Source organism: Rhinolophus ferrumequinum, chromosome 20 (assembly GCF_004115265.2).
Source record: "Rhinolophus ferrumequinum isolate MPI-CBG mRhiFer1 chromosome 20, mRhiFer1_v1.p, whole genome shotgun sequence".
Classification (NCBI taxonomy): domain Eukaryota; kingdom Metazoa; phylum Chordata; class Mammalia; order Chiroptera; family Rhinolophidae; genus Rhinolophus; species Rhinolophus ferrumequinum.
Window position 1 is genome coordinate 8,899,267 of NC_046303.1, and position 19,305 is coordinate 8,918,571.

Below are 19,305 nucleotides of genomic sequence, written 5' to 3' on the forward strand. Positions count from 1 at the left end.
GTGTTTGTGAATGCCCTAGGTGACATTTGTTTAGAGAATTTTCTGGGGCATGTGTATGTCTCAAAGCTGTGGGATACCAAGGTCATCACTGCAGAGCTGGAATGTGGATCTAGTTTTTGAGTTCCTATAGCTACCATCCTGTTTGTCCTTCGTATTTCTTCATGCGTGGCCTGATGTCTTTCACTTGTTTCTGCACTTGTTAGTTAACGGTGCTCTACCTGATGTCTAGGTACCCATTAAGAGAGCTACAGAATCTGAGAGGCTATGCCGGCATTCACAAGTGAACGAGCCTAGTATTAAAATTATTAAAACCAGCCCAGTAATGATTTTTAGATGAGTAATGTTTACTGCAGTGGACCATAGAGTAAAGTAAGCATTTTATTGATTTCAGGCTACCCGTGTGATGTGGACACCACCTCTCCGGGAAAGTTTTTCATATCCATTTCTTGTACTTCAGATGTTCGTTTTAACTATGATTCTCAGGTAATTTTTATTTATGAAACAAATCAAATTAGGTAAAAGTTAAGTTTTTGACACTGTACTTCAACCCATTTAGTTATAATTTCCAAATTTAGGTGCTATTTTTAGTTAGTTTTAAAATTAATTGAATATCCAGTTAAGAAACTAATTAAAATACTATGTAAAATTTTTCTTCCACTTAAGAGTCTAAACTACATGTTTTAGATAATTACATTGTTTTAATAAATCAGAATATAAGTGTTTATATGTAACAAAGATTCAAAGGTTTTTAGGAAACTATTACTTTTTTTTCCCTCAAAACCTTTGTACTCTTACTCATTGTTTACTCTGACTCATGTGGTTTTGATAGAGCATTAATGTGTATTCCATGAGAAAAATTTCCTACGCACAACTGAATTTGGGAAATGGTAGGTTAGGAGTATATATATTCATATATTTATGAATTTTTCTGGATTACTGAAGTTTCTAGAAGTTTGACCAGAGTTTCACCTTAACTGCTTTTCTTGGACATATATTTTTTTTTTTTTTTTGCTGTTGGAATTAATTTTATAAGTCTTTCAGAAATTGAAGAGGTCTGTGAAACAGCAACAACAAAGACAGAAATAGCAGAATACTGTAAATAATTTTATCATAGAAGTAATTTTCATAAATGTTAGTGCGCGCTCTCCCTGACTGAAATGCTGATCACTGTCTCCTCCCAGGGAGCCTCACGCTTCACTAACTAGTGCCTATCAGATTCTGCCTGTATTAAAACCACTTGTGTACATATCTTCTTCTTTCCTAAAACTGTAAATTTGTTAATCATGCACACATACACAAATGTCTACATAGACATTCAATGTGTTAAAATACCACTGGAAACAGGGAGATGCCATATTTATCTCTGTAACCACAGAGCACTTAGCATACCACCATGCAGATATCTAAGGCTCTCGTGTGAGCTTAACGAAGGTGAATAGCAGAATACCAGGGTGGCTGTCAGCTTCGAGAAATGTACAGACTAACTCTTGATTTATTACCTACGTGACAAGTTTATTTTTGGATTTGGATTTGGGAATCTGCTCTCCATCCGGATTTCTGTATCTTTGCTCTGCGCATTACTTCTGTCAAATACGGTGGAGGAAGCTGACCATTTATCCCCACTTATTCCCACTCAAATTTCTAGAAAGATGGTTTATTTGCCTTTTTTTTTTAATTTCAATTTTTTGAAGTGGTTAAATTAGCCTGACCAGTCAGGGGTTTCATGGAATGAAATGTGATCATTAGTACGTTTAGGATTATACCCTTGAGTGCATGTGCTCTGTATATTCTGTACCTTTGCCAAAAGTAATTTGTGTTTGATAAATATCACTGATTATATAATTAATACGTTTTGTGATAATGTTGATAAACAATATGAACATTTAAAATCTTGCTTTTGAACATTTATTTACCGTAGTATAAAGATTTATCAAAATCCAATATAGCCTTTACAGAAAGAACAGTTACAGTTTTATTATTTACACAAAATGTTTGCATTTCTTTTTTCCTATTCTAAAAGATACTAAAGTCTTCTGTGGTAAAAGGTGTTAGTTGCTGATATATCTCATAATTGCAGAATGGGCATTTTAAATTTTATATGTAGTAGTTTGTATTCCATAATTATTCTTTTCAAGTCATTTTAAATATTTTTCTTTAAAACTTTCTTATAGTTATTAACTTATTGCTTCACCAGCACTTACATTTTTCCTCATTGCTTTTTAAAGCATAAAGTGGTGATTTGTAAAAGCTATTGCTGCTCCAGAGGGTAAACACCTTGAGGTGTGTAGATCAGTTCACATTCTATTTTCTGACCTTCTTGTTGAAGTAACAAATGTCATGCTTAGTTATTGGAAAATAAAATTTTATAAAGGAATCATTAGATTTGGTAATTTTGCAATTAGTCTTTCTGTTTAGTGATAGGCTGCTTTTATGGTAACGCTTATCGGTGTCACTTCTCTCCCTTAAGGACCTCGAACAGTAGTAGAAAGCATTTTGTTGCACTCTGTCTTTCCAATGTTGCTTTTATGCTTCCCTGGCAATTTGCTCAGTTTATACTTTTTACACAGGTAAGGTGATTTTAAACTAAGTAGAATGCAAGATGTATTTGGTTGTTTCTGTACAACTTTTAAAATGTGATTATATTGTGTCCTAATAGATTTTCAAAATATGGAATAATTATAAAGCTAACACGGGAGAAAATCTAGGTGAACTTGTTTGAGGATGAGTTTTTAGATACGTCATCAAAAGCATGATCCCTTAAAGAAAAAAGTTGATAAATTAGACTTCCTTAAAATTAAAAACCTCAGCTCTGAAAAGACTCTATTAAGAAAACTAAAAGAGAAGTCAGAGACTGTGAGAAAATCTTTGCAAAAACCCATACCTGATAAAGGTCTGGTATGCAAAATATACTAAGAACTAATTTTTTTAAATTTTTAATTAAGTTTATTGGGGTGACATTGGTCAGTAAAATTATATAAGTTTCAGGTGTACAATTCTAATATGTAGTCTGTTTCTTGCGTTGTGTGTTTACCACCCAGTCAGTTCTCCTTCCATTACCATATATTTGACTCCCGTACCTCTTATCAATTAGCCTATGGTAAAATTGTTTTCACTACGTGTCACTTAAAGTTGCAGAACCTATCAATGATGTTAAGTGAGGACTTATTATATACAATAGAGACTATATATGACCCCCCAAATGTAACATAATTACTGTTTGGCTTTTTACATAAAAAGTTTGCTGACCTCTGAACTAGATTCTTTATGGATCTGTTTGTTTTGTGTTTGTGGTCATGTCTTATCTCTTCCTATATCTAGTTAGTTTTGATGTGGTGTTGGACATTGTAAATGAACAATTGTATAGTTAATTTGAAACTAGGTTGGTATTAACATCTTCCAGTGAAGATTAAATTTGCTTCCAGCAGACAAGTAAAGGTACTAACAATCTTGAATCACTCTCATGCAATCAGAGAATGAGATAATTCAAAGGTAGGCTTTAGTCTTTCTGAATGAAGGCTGTTTGATTCCTGGTTCTAATTATAGTATATACCCCTTTGAAGCCCCAAACTGAAGCCTGAGGATTTAGCAGGAATCTTATTCTTGGTGTGACCTCACTGCTGAATCAGTGGAAATCTCTCAACTGCCACTCAACTGGCAGGCATCTGCTACTATTGGAATTGGCAGATTCCTTTGGGAGAAAAGTGGCCCATAATGTCATGCTCATCACTGCAGATTGCCATCTTTCCTCTGGTCTTAGCGACCTAATACTTTTTTAGTAATCTGTGGCTTTCATGCAGATGTTTTCCCTAGCTGTTCTAATTGTCAGTGAGAAGATTGGTTGAAATAACTTTAGCTATCATTATTAGAAACATTGCTCTCCCCTTATATTTACTTTGTTGATGAGTAGTGAAGTGTTTGTTGTCTACATTTTTTTCACTTTTGCTTTTTTGATATTTTTTAGATAGCCGCATTATTTCCTATGTATGTTGTGGGGTACATTGAGCCAAACAAATTTCAGAAGATCATTTATATGAACATGGTTGGTAACATTTTTCATATTTACAAATAAGTCAAATATTAAAATAAGATCTCAGGGTTTATAAAACAAGTGATTCTGTTTTATGGGGTACCTTCTCTCTGGAAGTATTTAATATATATGATTTTGATAATATTCAGAAGGTAAACATGAAATGTACATTATAGATACCATATTATAACATTATACTTTCAACTACAGTATAGATGTTTTTCACTCTCTGAAACTTTTTTTACTTTTATGTTTTATTTGTTATTATTATTACTATTTTTGAAACTGCCTTTTCTCCCTGAGACCTGAAATTTCTAACACTGTACATGAATATGACACTGTAAATTTTGCATTTTTGTTTTTATCTTAGTTTCCAAATACTTCTTCTTTAAGAACATAAAAATAAATATCTTCTGATAAGTACATAAAATAAAGCATCATTAGTGATAGAAATGCTCAAGTAGTCCAACAAAAATAAGATTAAAAAATTAATACTTATAACTAAGTATTTCTTATTATATCATTCCATTATTGAATTAATAGAAACAGTGCTTTTTGGTGTTGTTTTTTTTTCCGTTTTCTTTGGCCCAAGTAGCAGATAGAGAGAAAAAATTAAATTATGCTATACAAAATTTATGGTGTTGAAAATACTTAGAAACTATCAGGGTGTTGAAATCCTATTATCATTTGTCCAAGATCTATTTATTAATCTTATTTATGCAAATAAAGTTTGTATTAGAAATCGCTATATGCCTGTAGACAAAATATGCATTCTGATATACATTTAATAATGGTAAAATGTCTGTTTCTTTTCTTCAATTTTCAGATTTCAGTTCTCCTTTGTTTTGTGTTGATGTTTGGAAACCCAATGTATTTATCTTCTTATTATTCTTCATCTTTGTTAATGATATGGGTAAGTGTTTCTTAAGCTCATGAAGATTTTTTTAAACCTGTCAAATAGCAGGTTTAACCCACCTGATACAAGTTTAGGAGAATAAATAGGGCCCTTTCCTAATAATTACTCACATGAATAAGTTTTTCCCGAATAACGCCTATTCTCTATCTCATCCTTGAAAAACAACATGGTATAAAGTTTACCTTTTTAAGGCAATGCCCAAGTAAATATTTTAAAAAAACAGTCATAATGTAAGAAGACTTACTTTTAAAATATGCCATAATTTATGATAAAAATTAATTCTTTCTTTCTAAGTCACTTCAGTAGGCTAAATACTTATTGCAGTGATACTGCCCCTGCTCAAAACGTTTTGGAATGCCTCTGAATTGCCTTTACAAACTGGCACATTCTTTTCAATATCCTCAATGGAGGCAAATCTTTATCTTCCAAGGGTGGATTTGATTTTTGGAAACGACCAAAGTCTTGTGAGTAAGGCAGGAGATTGGGCTGGGTAATATAGATCTTGATCAAAATATGGTGTGACATTAAAGTAATAAGATCTACTTACTTGCACCTGTAACTAAATTATCTTTAAAAGTAGTTTAGGAAAAGGAGTTCCAAACTGCTCTAAGCAATGGCAACATAATTGGAATAAGTGTATAGTCTCCTCATGTGACTTATTTTCATTGAATAATACTCATTTGGATATACAGTTGGAACGGTGGTTCAGTAAATCAGTTTTATTGCTTTGTAGTCACACTTACGATATTCATAAGCCAAAACCTATAATGGAATGTTCCTGGGGTATTCTCTTTCCACGATGATTAGAAATGACACCAACCACAGTAATACCAAAATATAGCACTTTTTCAATGTGTGGTGCATTGATTGAATCTTTTGGGATTGCCCTTGTGTTTTAACATTTTTGCTCCCCACACCTTTTGTTTTTCTGCCTCACAATAAGTAATCACTTCTCTTTCTCTCCCCCATGACCTGGGGTTTTTTCTTTCCAATATTTTTTTCAAACTTTTTCAGTATTATAAGGTAGAGAACTTGTAATAGTGTGCTCACCCACCTCTTTTTAAGAAAACTGTTTGTTTTGAAATATGAACAGATATAGAAACCTGCATAAAAAAATATTTTACATACTGACAGTACTGACTAGTACTGATTAAGGGACTGTTATTTGACAAATATACTTAAACTACTATCAAGTCAAAATCAGAACTTTCCCAACCAGTCTGCCCTAATTATAACCCCTTGCACTGCTCTAAAACAGTGATGACCATCTTGACTATGGTAATCACTCCTAGCTTTCCTTTATAGTTTAATTACTTACCTTTCTATTTTCAGCTGTATGTTTCTTACATATCTGCCTATTTTCATTCCCTGGAAATACATTTGTTGAAGAGTCTAGGTAATCAAATATGTTGAGGGTTATATGGTCCAGATTTTGCTCTTTGAATCCTCATGGTGTAGTTTTAAATCTTTTTTCTTCTTCATTTATATTAATAATTGGATCTAAAACCTGGACAGGTTTAGGTTTGATCCCTTTATTATAGTATTGTTCTTTCATCAGGTGGCACATAATGTCTGGTGCTTCTCTTTTTATGATAGCAGCCATCAATTCTTAGTGCCCGATCCATAAATTCAATAGGGAGGCAAAATGGTGATATTCCAGTCACTCATTTAAAGTTCATAGAGGAAAAGTAAAGTACATATCAAATTAGGGGAGCTGGGAGGGGGTAGAAAAATATTTGAAAAAATAATGGCCAGAAATTTTTTTTAATTTGATAAAAATTATTAACTCCGAAATGAAGAATTTCAATGAATCTCAAATTAAGACAGGTATAGTAAGGCACTTATAACCAGATTACTCAAAATCAGTGATAAAGAGATGATCTTAAGAACAGCCAAAGAAATAAGACATGTTAAATATAGAAGAACAAAGGGTAAGGCTATCAGTAGATATTTTTCATAAGAAAAAAATGCAAGCAACAAGGCAGTTAAACAACATCTTTAAAAATCCTTTTAAAAAAAGTACTGTCAATCTATAATTCTGTACCTAGCAAACATATGTTTCAAAAATGAAGGCAAAATAAATACTTCATGACCAGATTTGCACTGAAAGAAATGTTAAAGGCAGTCCTTCAGATGGAAGGGATGTAATATTAGATGTCAGTAAGGCTCTACACAAATGAAGGGCACTGAAATGGTAGCTAGAGGTGCTGCTGTAACAAAGCTATCATAGACTGGTTGGCTTATTTCTCAAATTTCTAGAAGCTGGTAAGTCCAAGATCTAGGTGCCAGCCTATTTGATTCTTGGTAAAGGCTCTCTTCTTAGAAGATTTGTAGACGGATGCTTTTGTTGTATCCTCACATGGTGGAGAGAGCAATTCTCTCTCAGGTCTTTCCTTATAAGGGCAGTAATCCTATTCATTCGGGATCTAACTACCTCCTAAACTTTTCACCTCTAATATGTCACATTGCAGAGTAAGGTTTCAACACATGAATTTGGTAGGGGACATAAACATTCTGTTGATAGCACTGAGGGTATGGTTTTTGAGGACCTTGGTTTTATACATGAGACTCAGTTCCAATTTCTTACCTTTCATAATTCCAAGCCCTCTTCTGTTGCCCTCCATTTTCATACTAACACATAGTTGTAACCTCTTTCTACAGTCCTCCTTAAAGACTGCCATAGTTTCCCTCCTAGTTAATACTTTAGTTTTTTTTAAATCACCTTCTTTTCTCTGGCATCTGCAACGTTCCTTTTATTTCTTAAAGTTCAGTTAGGCCTTTTAAAAAACATTTTAAAATATTTTATTTGGGAGTTTAGAGAAGAAGGATTTTCGTGTTAATTTAGACCACTGATTTGGCTGGGTTACTTACATAAGCACTTACATGGATACACTACCCACACACCACGTGCCTCCTCAGAGGAGTTGCCCTGCATAAAAATCATCCCATGTAACTCAGTGAAGAATTAACTTGATTCTAGAGGCAACTTTTTAGCACACAAAGCATTTAACTCTCACCCCAAGGAAATTTTGCCATGTTCAAAATTTGAAAAATTAACGATTGAGAAGGAAAATGGCTGGCGATAGCCAAGATGGAAGGGGGTGGCTGTGCAATTTTTGAAAAATGTAATTCATATAACATATAAATATTAATTTTATTTGTTTTATTTTGTATCATATGCATTTTAGGTGATAATTCTAAAGAGAAATAAAATTCAAAGATTGGGAGTTTCTGAACTCAACTTTTGGGTAAGATTCAACATTGTTAGTGCAATTTCTTCAGACTATTTTTATAAACTGAGTAAGATGATATACTTCAAAATAGAATGATTTAGAGTTAAAGATTTTATAAATAGCTACTTGCTTAGGTGGGAAATAGTCTTTAGTAACATCTACAAGTCATTTTTAAGAAATTCAGTCATCTATTTCAGTACCACCTTCAGTCCTTTCTTTACTTTTCATTCTGCTATACCCCTAATACCTTGCTTTTAAAATTTCTTTCTATTTGCCTGGAGTTTCTCTCTTTAGGTTTACTAATCTTCTCTTCAAAATAACTGAGTTTGTAGTTCTGTCCCCACTTTCCCTTTTTCTTTTCTCTACATCTGTCCAATATCTACCTTCCCTTCTGCTTCCAACTTTAGGCTCTAGTATTTTTGTCCTTCTAACATTTTCCCTACAATCTCCTAGCCTCTTCTTGTTTCAACTTAAACACTACCTAATCTTTGTTTGACTTCTTCCCAAATATACAAATGGATGGCCCATGTTACCTCTATGTTTGTGTGTTTTGTTTCTAAGTAAAATAAGTATATTATTAGGTAGGTACTGCAATTACTAAGTATCATATTATCAGCAGATGACATTCCTTCTTTTTCTCTGGGTCTTTGATATAAATCTATTAAAAAATAAAACATGCCATATTGAATAACTATGTGATTACATATTATACATTGATAGGGTAAAATGGGAAAAATTTTGGTAAGTAGGTTTCTACTCAGAATGCTAGTGAAAAAAGGAATTAATTGCCAGTTTCTCATTGCTTGAAGTATTCTCCCATTCCTATGGTGAAAATGTAGAAATATCTGTACGTTAAGTTATTGGATGACATGACCCTTCATGTAAGTATGTATGTGTGTATGTATATATACATATATATATACACACACACACACATATATGTATACACACATCTAATACACACACACACACACACACACACACGTGTATTTTACTTCAGAAAAAATGATAATGGTTGTTTTCTTAAAGATTAAACCAAGAAATCAATGGAAAAGTCAAAGATTTTTCTTTAATAACTGAACTCAAAAGAAAGTCAAAATTTCAATTACAAACTATCGAAAAATGACAACAAATAGAACAGAGTCCATGGACATTTAGGAAATTCTGTCAACACTGTGCTCAAAGGAAAATTTACTGTGTTAACTATTTTCAGTTTTAGACTGGAAAAAATAAGAGTTAACCTAAGTTTTCAACTCAATTTCAAAGAAACAAAATTCTAAGGAGGGAAAAGTTGAGATACAATGACTGTTCAGATTATATTTGTATTTTGAAACTGATATAATTGATATAGTCAGTCTCTTGCAAAAAGAAGTGACAAATCATGGTAGTCATCTAAACAAACAACACAAAAGATATTCTGGCTTTTTATAGCTGCTTTTTTTTTTTTTTTTTTAAACACAAGACAGTCAAAAAGGAAAAGCAATGCTTTTTGTGAACTAATGTTTTTTTTTTCTTACAAAAAAAAACAAACAAAACACCTTTTATTTCACCAAGTAATTTTTTCATGGTAGTGGGATAAAGATTATATTGCATATCTTAGTCTGTCATAATTGGAAAATTTGAAAACAAGGAAGTGCTTTTTTATATTGAATGGCAGTAAAACAATACATAAAAATTGTCACTTATGATTGATCAAAGTCTGTTTTTAATATTCTTGACCATCATGTGGTAAGTTGGAAGAAAGATTCTTTTTTTTTTTTTCTTTTTTTGTCTTCCTAGGTATTAAATCATCTCTATTTTTAGCTTCCACATATCTTTAGCAAAGATATGTACAACATAAAACTTGAACAAGGTGCTTTTAACCTAAATGAAATTTACTTTATAGTTTTCTTCAATAGGAGCAAATTCAATATTTAATGAGAGATTTGAATTTTTAATTGCAAGGTAATTAATGAACTGAGCTAATGCTGAAATTTACTCAGACACACCAAAGGGAACTGTGTGTATCATGAGAGATGAGAATCCTTACTAGAAGGGAAACAGAACCTCATTGGTAACTTAAAGCTCAATACTAACATCAGGCAAGGACAGTGTGAGGAAGGCTATTCTTACTCACGAACATAGGTTTAAAATTCTACCTAGTTTAAAAACACTTTATGGATATAAAAATGTAAAAGAAAAAAGGAGCAACTCAGGAATAGCCACCACACACACACACACACACACACACACACACACACACACACACACACACTCTCTCTCTCTCTCTCTCTCTCTCTCTCTCTCTCTCATCAAATTGGATCCATTCCAGGAATGCAAAGATGTTTCTGGAAAATACATTAATATACATTATCACACTAACAGATTAAAGGAGAAAAATACTTTATGATAATCACATTAGATACAGAAAATGAATTTGATAAAACTCATCTCCCAGTTCTGACAAAAACTCCAAGTACAGTAGAAATAGCAGGGAGTTTTCTTAACCCAATAAAATTCTTCAGCATTCATTGGTCTTAACAGGTCAGGTATTTGAAGTGTTCCATTTAAAATAAATATCAAGATAAATATGTTTTTTTCACATTTTATTAAAGGTCCAAGCTATCACAATAAATCAAGAAAGTAAATAACAGAAATTAGGAAGGAAATGAATGGAAAGGAAGAATCAAAATTCACTAAAATACATTATTTACATAGAAAATAAAATAATTTTCGGGCAAATTAATAGAAATTATAAGAATTCAATAATATCACTAGATATAAGATTAATATTCAAAAGTCAGTTATATTTCTATTCTCTGGCAGCAAACAGAAAACATATATTTAAAAATTAGCCATGTATATTAGGAAGAAAAAATACATAGTATCTAAATAAATCTAAAAAAATACATACAATATTTGCTTGGGAAAATTATTTTTAAATTGTTGAGATGTAAATAATATCAAAATAAATGGAAAAATATGTTTATGCCTAGGAAGACTCTAATGTCAGTTCTCTCTAGTTGATGTTTAGATTCAAAGTAATCATAGCAAGATTATCTTGCAGGTCACTTTTCAATGAATGATGCTGGAATAAGTTGTTATATATATGGGAGAACTCACATCATACATAAATATCAGTTTTAGACTTGGCTATAGTGAATCTTTTCAAGCTAGATTTTTTTCCCGTTTGATCTGTCTTCATAATTATTTATGCACTTCCCTACATTACGGCCCAACAAGATGCTGCAGACTCATCTTTTATTTTCCTTGTCCCAGCTCTGGAATCAGCCTTTTCAGGGGATCCCTAGTTTCTTTTAGTTGTGGGTAATTACCCACAACTGGGTAATTCTTTTAGTGTAGAATGGTATTTAGAAAGCAAGATCTGAGTGCTGAGTGTTCTCATTGCTACCAGTCTGTCCTTTCTTTAGGACCCTTTCATTGTATGTATCTGTATGTGTACTCGTGTGTGTATGTATCTATATGTATGAAATCTGTATGTATGAGATAATTTCATAACTATACCTCCAATTCCAATACAGTGCTATAGGAAGATAGAACTATAGAAATTACCCAATTTAAATAACAGAGGAAAAATAGATTGGAAAAAAAATCATAGTGGCTCAGTGACTTGTGGGACAATAACAAAAGATCTAATATTTGTACCGTTGAAGTTCCACAAGGAGAAGAAAAAGAGAGTGGGACTGAAAGAGGATTTGAAGAAGTAATGGCTGAAAACTTCTTAAATTCGGTAAAAGACATAAATCTACAGACTCCAGAAACTGAGTGAATCCTAAGGAGGATAAACCCAACAAAATCCATGCCAAGACACCTCATAAGCTTCTGAAAACTAAAGAAAAAAGAATTTTGAAAGCAAGCAGAGAGAAATAAATGATGCATTACATACAGGGTAAAACTGAGTTACAGACAACTTCCCATTTGAAACTATGGGGGCCACACATGTGTTAACTGCATTCAATTTTCTGTAGGAACATCCTTTTTTAGACCTCATCACTAATACACCTCACATGATTAAAATTTTTCTATGCCATTTATTGATACAATTGAATATTTTAACTGGGTAATTTTTAGTACCTGACTTCTATTTATTTTATTTATTTTTTAGCTAATTCAAGGTTGTGGTTGGTTTTGTGGAACAATCATTTTGAAATTTCTGACATCTAAAATCTTAGGCGTTTCAGACCATGTAAGTACTTTCTAGTTAAAACTGTAAAATTTCTATAAATATGTACCTGAATGAAAACTTTGAAACCACCTATTTTTGCCTCTGAGGTTAATTCGCCTTCTTCAAGGTCCCCAACCTAGTTATTGGCAGAGTCAATACTACAATCTTGCAGTTCAATGACCTTTACAACTCACGAAGAAGCAATGTACCAGTGAGCACTGACTGAGCCTTCTAGGAAAAAATTAATAATATGTTAAGTAGGTATTTGTTTATATTTCAGTTAAAACACAAGTAATCATTTGTTTAAATAATGTTACTTATTTATTGCAAATGTTAACATATGAGCAGTCTACTCAGCTTTGAAATATAAAACTTCAAATCTCAATATAGTTTTATTTATTTATAATTATGGACTACAATTAAGGTGTGATTTGATATTAAAGATTTTTCTTGTAAAAAGAGAATGTTAAAAGTTCTCTATCTTTTTATTTTCTAGAAAATAATATGGACCACTTGTCCCTCACGTGTGGGGTCTTTTTGTTATAAGGCTAATGCCTTAAATAATGGTCTTTTTCAAACATAATTACCTACTTAATAAATTAGGGAATAGAAAACAATGTAGGAATTTTCTTCTGATTTTTAGCACTTTGTGTATGGATATGAGCATATATGAGTGTATTGTACAATAACACTCTGAAATTTACCTTATCTAGTACTATCCAATTGGGACTCTAATGCTGAAATTACTTTAGCTTTAACAAGGGATTATAGTACTTACTCTCTAAAAATTCACGTGCTATCACTATCCAATAGAGTTGACTTTGTATACATGTTCATATTAAATAAAACTTTAAAATATAAAAGATTAATTTGCTAATTATTGCTAGCTTTGCATAGTGGTTTATTATGTTTATTTGTTGCTGTTCTCTGGTATGTTTGATACATTTTCTTTTTCTTTCCCTTTTTAGGGAGTATATATTTTATGATCAACTTTATTTAGGCCTCCTAAGCTATTTATCTATCTACTAAGTTGGTCTATTATTTTCTTTCTTTTCTTGATTTATATTGTAAACCATCTCTTATGAATTTTAAGCACACACACACACACACACACACACACACACCTCCTTGGTACTTTTAAGTGACTTTCTCTATGTTACAGCTATGAGAAAGACTTGAAACTAAAGTGTTTTAAAATTATTATTAGTCACTAGGCCAACTCTGAATTAGAAAAATAAAGGAAACTCTAAATTATCCTTGGTACTGGTAGATAATGAGAACCATGACTAAAAGGAAAACCACAGATAATTATATAAGGATGATATAAAATAATTTCTATCCATGTAAAATTTTTTGAATTGAGGTTTTTATATACCAAATATTTTTCTTTTTTCTGGCCTTCTGAGAATGCAATGGAAAAATAATTGTCTCACCGACAGTAAGTAATAATCAGTAGAAAATACAAGTTCTACATTGGGTTTGTTTGGTAGTGTTTGTTTTAAAGGCACTGGAGATCAAGTAACTATATCAAAGTAGTATGTATAGTTGTAATTCTTATGAAGAGTAGCTCTCATATTTAATTGCTTGAATGCATGTCTGAAAAATTCAAGGCGCACCAAAAATTTAGTCACCGAATGAGGCTTTTTGAAAATGACAACGCATAGAAAATCTGTTCGTGATTTACAATGAACTGGTAAAAGGGCTTAACATGAATGTTTTTTCTTGACAAATGATCTGAGTATAAAACTCATGATTAACTGCGTGGTGGTGTCTGCCCAGCAAATGCTGATTTTAGCTCACCGTTAACATTACCACCACCTCTGTTTTATCTGACCGCTTTCAACTTTTCATTGCTCTTGATATTTCTCTTTGTTTTCATGTTTTTCTTTACTCAGCACATAGCATGTATTATTTATCTTTTTTTTCCTTTGAGGGGCATCCACGAAGCTTGGATTTATCTGTCTTGTGGACTTTATTACTGTTACATCAAATCAGTTGTTATTAACTAAAACTATTTGTATAATTTTAATTTGTTTTACTCTATTTTCTTTCAGATTCGCCTGAGTGACCTTATAGCAGCCAGGATTTTAAGGTTTACAGATTTTGATACCTTAATTTATACCTGTGCACCTGAATTTGACTTCATGGAAAATGCGGTATGTTTTTTGTTTTTTTCCTTCTCTACAGGTATGATGGGTTTTTTGCTCTTAAGTTTTCCTTTGAATCTGAAACTCAAAATTCACATTTAGAACCACGGGGATTGCCACGAAGATTGCCACGGGGATATGAAAAACAGTTTGGGGAATATAATCAATAATGTTGTAAAGATTTTGTAGGGTATCCGATGGAGATCACTTCAGGGATGGTGTAGATACCTCATCATTGCGCTGTACAGCTGAGGCTGAAGCTGAATAACAACGAATGTCAACTTTAATTTAACGTATATATAGTCACAGGATGTGGAGTACAGCATAGGGAACAGAGTCAATGGAATCGTAAGGGTAGTAGGTTAGGACAGGGGAGTTATCACTTTGTGAAAGGTGTAAATGTCTATTACATTGTTTGTACACTTGAAACTAATTTAAAAAAATGTATTATGTTTGCATAACAAAGCAACTGAAAGGTAAGGCTATGCTTTAAATTTGGGATAACAGATTTTAATTTTATTCATAATTTTCTGTATTTCCATCTTTTCTATAATAAGCATGTGATATTTTTATTTTCTTGTATTTTTTATAATAAAGCACTTTAAACTTACAAAGCAAAAAACAAACAAAAAAAGAGAGGTACCCAACTTTCTTACCCTATAATTTTTTTACTCTAATGTTTGCTAACCATATGGCCTTCCTTACCTCTTTTCTTATGTGTAAAATCAGTAAACAATGGCCCCTATCTTAAAGAGTTATTGATGATGGTTAAATGAGATAATCCAGAGAGAGTACTTAACATACTAACTACTAGTCATACATTAGTCTCTCATGTATCCAACCAGTTGTACATTCATTCAAAAACTGTCATCAGCCACTAATTACTGGTGAGGCAGTTTGTTATAGAACTACAGCGAGGAAAATAACTCAGTTCCTGCCTTCAGGAAATGTATAATGTAGTTACATGATGGTAAATCACTCCCTGTCACAATAATAGGTCATGAAAATTATTTAGCTGCCGATATTATTTCAATACTTATTCATACTTACAGTAAGTACTTAGGCTACCTTTCTTCCTTGTTAGTTGTAATTTCACAAATGAAAATAATGGAACTTTGCAGTCCAGTGATCAGTAAACACACGTTATACAACTTAATATTATGCAAATAAAGGAAAGATAAAACCAGAAAAGATTAAATTAGCTAATTTTTGGTTTAATAGTTTTGTCATTAAAACTTTTGATAAATTTCTGTAACTATTTTTATAATTTTGATTCTTGTATAAGAACATGAAGGTTGATATATATTCTGTTAATTACAAAGATATTTTTAAAGAAATTTTGTTATGACACTCAATTTGACATGGATTTTTACTCATTAATGTACAATTTAATAAAGTCAAATAAATTTTGAATAATTTGTTTTATTTCAGACTCCCTTAAGATATACAAAGACATTACTACTTCCAGTTGTTATGGTGATTACTTATTTTATCTTTAAAAAGGTATGGTTAAAAATTTTTATAACTTTTGGGTTCAAGATAAGGACTTACAATAGATTAATGCTGAAAGCTCATCATAATTCTGTCTTATTTTCAGGATGAACTCTTCCCCTCCCTAAAACATTTTGTTTATTCAGATCTTTCTTTAGTATTACATGATTTCTTTAAGAAAGCCACATTGGAAAATATAGTTATTTTTTCAAAAAAAAGTAAAAGTTGCTCACTATGTGGCCAGAACTAAGTGTATAGCAGGTGCAAACACACAGGTGCACGTGCATGTGTGCACACGCACACCCACGCACCCACCCCTGCAGCCACTAAAGCTTAAATTCTTTCTGCTTCCATATAAACCGCTCAGTCTTTATTTGTCCTGTTGTTGTTTATTTTTCATCTCAAGGACATTTCTGATGTTCATTTAAATTTTCACTTGTGTGAAATCACTTCTGGCAAGGAAAGGAGGGCATATATTGTATGATTTTCCTGTGACACTGTTGAACTTTAAACTATAAATGCACACATTCTATTAACTATACCCTCAATAGGGTTTTTATTGCCTAAATGTCTAGAATCTCATTCATGTCATCTGAATGAGAGCATCTTCCATGTAGGATGCTCTTAAATCAATGAGAAGAGTTAAAAATTCTAAACTTAGATTTCATTTGAAATTAGAGTCTAAATTTCACTATATATTTTTTCAACGTTTACCTGTGAGTATAAACCATACATCATGAGGAGTGCAAAATTTTAAGTTCCCTGTAACTTTTTCATCTTCCAGTTTAAGTTGCATCGGATTGCTGCTAGAGCCTCTCTGACCAACTTTAGCTTCCACTTTCCCCTTCACGCCTCCCTGTCTCCCACCCTCACCATCATCTGGTACATTTTGCTAAGTGCTCTTATGCCTTCTGTAGCAGCAGTCACTTCAGGCTGAGATAGATCAGGGAAGCAGATATGCCATAGTAATTCTATAGTAATCAGGAGTTTGAAGTGGGAATAGAGACTGTGTAGCTAGGTAGATAGAGATAGACATAGAGATAGAGATAGAGACAGACAGACAGACACACAGAAAGAGAGTGTATGTATTAGTTTCCTCATTCACTTGGGAGGTTAAGTCAGGTAAAATAGTCTCTGAAAATACATGGAGGGCACTGCCCCTTTGTGGAAACCAATCCCCAACCTTCAGTCCACCCTCCTCCTAGTAAAATATAAACTTAAACTCTAATAAGGAGTTATCCACATATGTGGATAGAATTTTAGAATTTTAGAGCTGAAATGGACCTTAAAGATTTACTTCAACACTTTTTTTTTTTTAATTGGAGGAAGTTATAACTTCAAGAAATTATTTGCCTGGGGCAGAGCTGGGACTACACTGTTCTTTTGGACTCACTTTAACAATGAAAATACTTCTTTTTACTGAGGGTGTTTATGTTAATGAGTCAGGGCATTTTAAGTGTCACATAATTTCTTAGAAAAGTTTCATTGATTTGATTCTATTCACAGACTTTCCGTGATATTTTATGTGTCTTATCTACAAACACTTATCTAAGGTAATTATATCATAGTTGTTATTAAATCATATTATATTCAATTATTGAATAACTTACTACAATATCAATTTTTCAAATGGACATTAAACTTCAGCATTATGATTAAGAAGGGAGACATGAACCGAAATTAGATGTTTTCTAAAAGAAAAAACTGAATGTATTATTCTTACAGATCTCTTTTATGTATTTGGACCTATTTTGGAGACATTTATACTTGTGAATTAATTCAAAATTTAAATTGGTTTAGTTTAATTTTAATATATGACTAGAATTTAAAGTCAATAAACAGACATAAGCTAAAGTTTTACTTTAGTGATTCTTTTTTTTAACTTTCAGAGAAAGCATAATCATTTGTTTTTCTGAATATTCATAAAATACTCATTTTTCTACATTTATTGTTACAACTATTTGTCATACCACATTTTTTGTGGTTTTAGTAAAGTCCCTAAGATTATGGCATAAACATACGCAAGAAAAATGCAACATAAATCACACACTGCTACAGGACATGAGAAGTAAATTGTAAAGAAAACTTTCTTCTGAGAAAATGTTAACTCAGAATACATTTTATATTTGTAGATATGTTATTAAATTTGTTGTGTTTAAGGAAATATATTTTTAGGACAGGTTTAGATTTACAGAAAAATTGTGAAGATAGTTCAGAGAGTTTCCATTAACCCCATACCCCGTGCTTATATTTTATGGATGATATTGTTGAAATGGTAGAATCTTATTTGTTGAAATAGTTTCCAAACCAAAGAGTTGATAGACCCACTCCACTTTGTTCTGTTCAGATGGAGCTCTTGACATTCTAAAAAGAGTTATAGAGCCCTGAATACTATAAGGAATGCATGAAGGGACCTGGGATATTTAAATGGGAAATAGAATCTTGAGTAGTACATGGAAGCTGTCCTCAGATATTTGAGAGGGTGTTATGTGGAAGAGGTCAATGAGTGGAAGATACTCAAATAAGGATATCTTTCTTAGTGATGAAATAATATCCAAAAGTGACAGCCCTGTGTGGGGGGGTGGGCTGGGGAGGCATCAGGGTGACCCTTTAAATCACAAAAATAGTACCTCATTATAATGTATTCAGACAAAATAGTAGATCAAGAAAAGAGAATGTTCCCCTCTCTTAGATGTACTCCTGTATTCATTGGTGTTGATTGTAAAGGCTTTCTATGTATCCTTCTACAAAACGCATACAAAAACACAGTATTTTTTTAAGTGGAATCATAGTATTATTATTCTGTAACTTCTTATTTTGGTTTAGCGGTGTGTCTTGGGCATCTGCCTAAATCTTTGTCAAACTTTGTAATGGTCTCCACATTTTAGGATTCATCATGAATGACTAGCGTGTACTTAGCCATTCATCCCACATCAGTAGACATTCAGATTATATTTATCTTTCTGTTGTAACATCCGTTGCTATGAATAATGAATATCTTCATACGTGTATCTTTGCATACTCTTTTAGTATTTAGAATATTTGGAATGGGTGGATCGTAAGGTATGAATATTGTATAATTTGATCAATACTGAGAACTTGCAGTGATGAGAGTGGAGAACGCCCATTTCCCTGAATCTCGTGAATGCCATTGTTGTCACATGTGCTTTTCATATCTGATAGGTTGAAGGAAAGTAACTCATCTTATAAGTCTTTACCAGGGAACTTTTATGACTTTCCATATGTCCTCTATTTATATTGCTTCTTGACCATTTGAAAATTGATATATTACAGATAATAATCTTTTGTTTATTATATGTACAGTG

General features: G+C 32.2%; 1 protein-coding gene across 1 annotated transcript in view; it reads left to right on the plus strand.

The window, feature by feature from the left end:
• The window catches only part of DPY19L2 (dpy-19 like 2), a 61,907-nt gene that overhangs the window by 21,458 nt on the left and 21,144 nt on the right, over positions 1–19,305 (plus strand). The window contains exons 8-16 of the mRNA XM_033088292.1: positions 392–483; positions 2,468–2,567; positions 3,962–4,039; positions 4,854–4,940; positions 8,132–8,191; positions 12,282–12,362; positions 14,396–14,497; positions 15,920–15,991; positions 17,486–17,532. Of these exons, the coding sequence (XP_032944183.1) occupies positions 392–483; positions 2,468–2,567; positions 3,962–4,039; positions 4,854–4,940; positions 8,132–8,191; positions 12,282–12,362; positions 14,396–14,497; positions 15,920–15,991; positions 17,486–17,532 (719 nt within the window). The remainder of the gene's footprint in view (positions 1–391; positions 484–2,467; positions 2,568–3,961; positions 4,040–4,853; positions 4,941–8,131; positions 8,192–12,281; positions 12,363–14,395; positions 14,498–15,919; positions 15,992–17,485; positions 17,533–19,305) is intronic.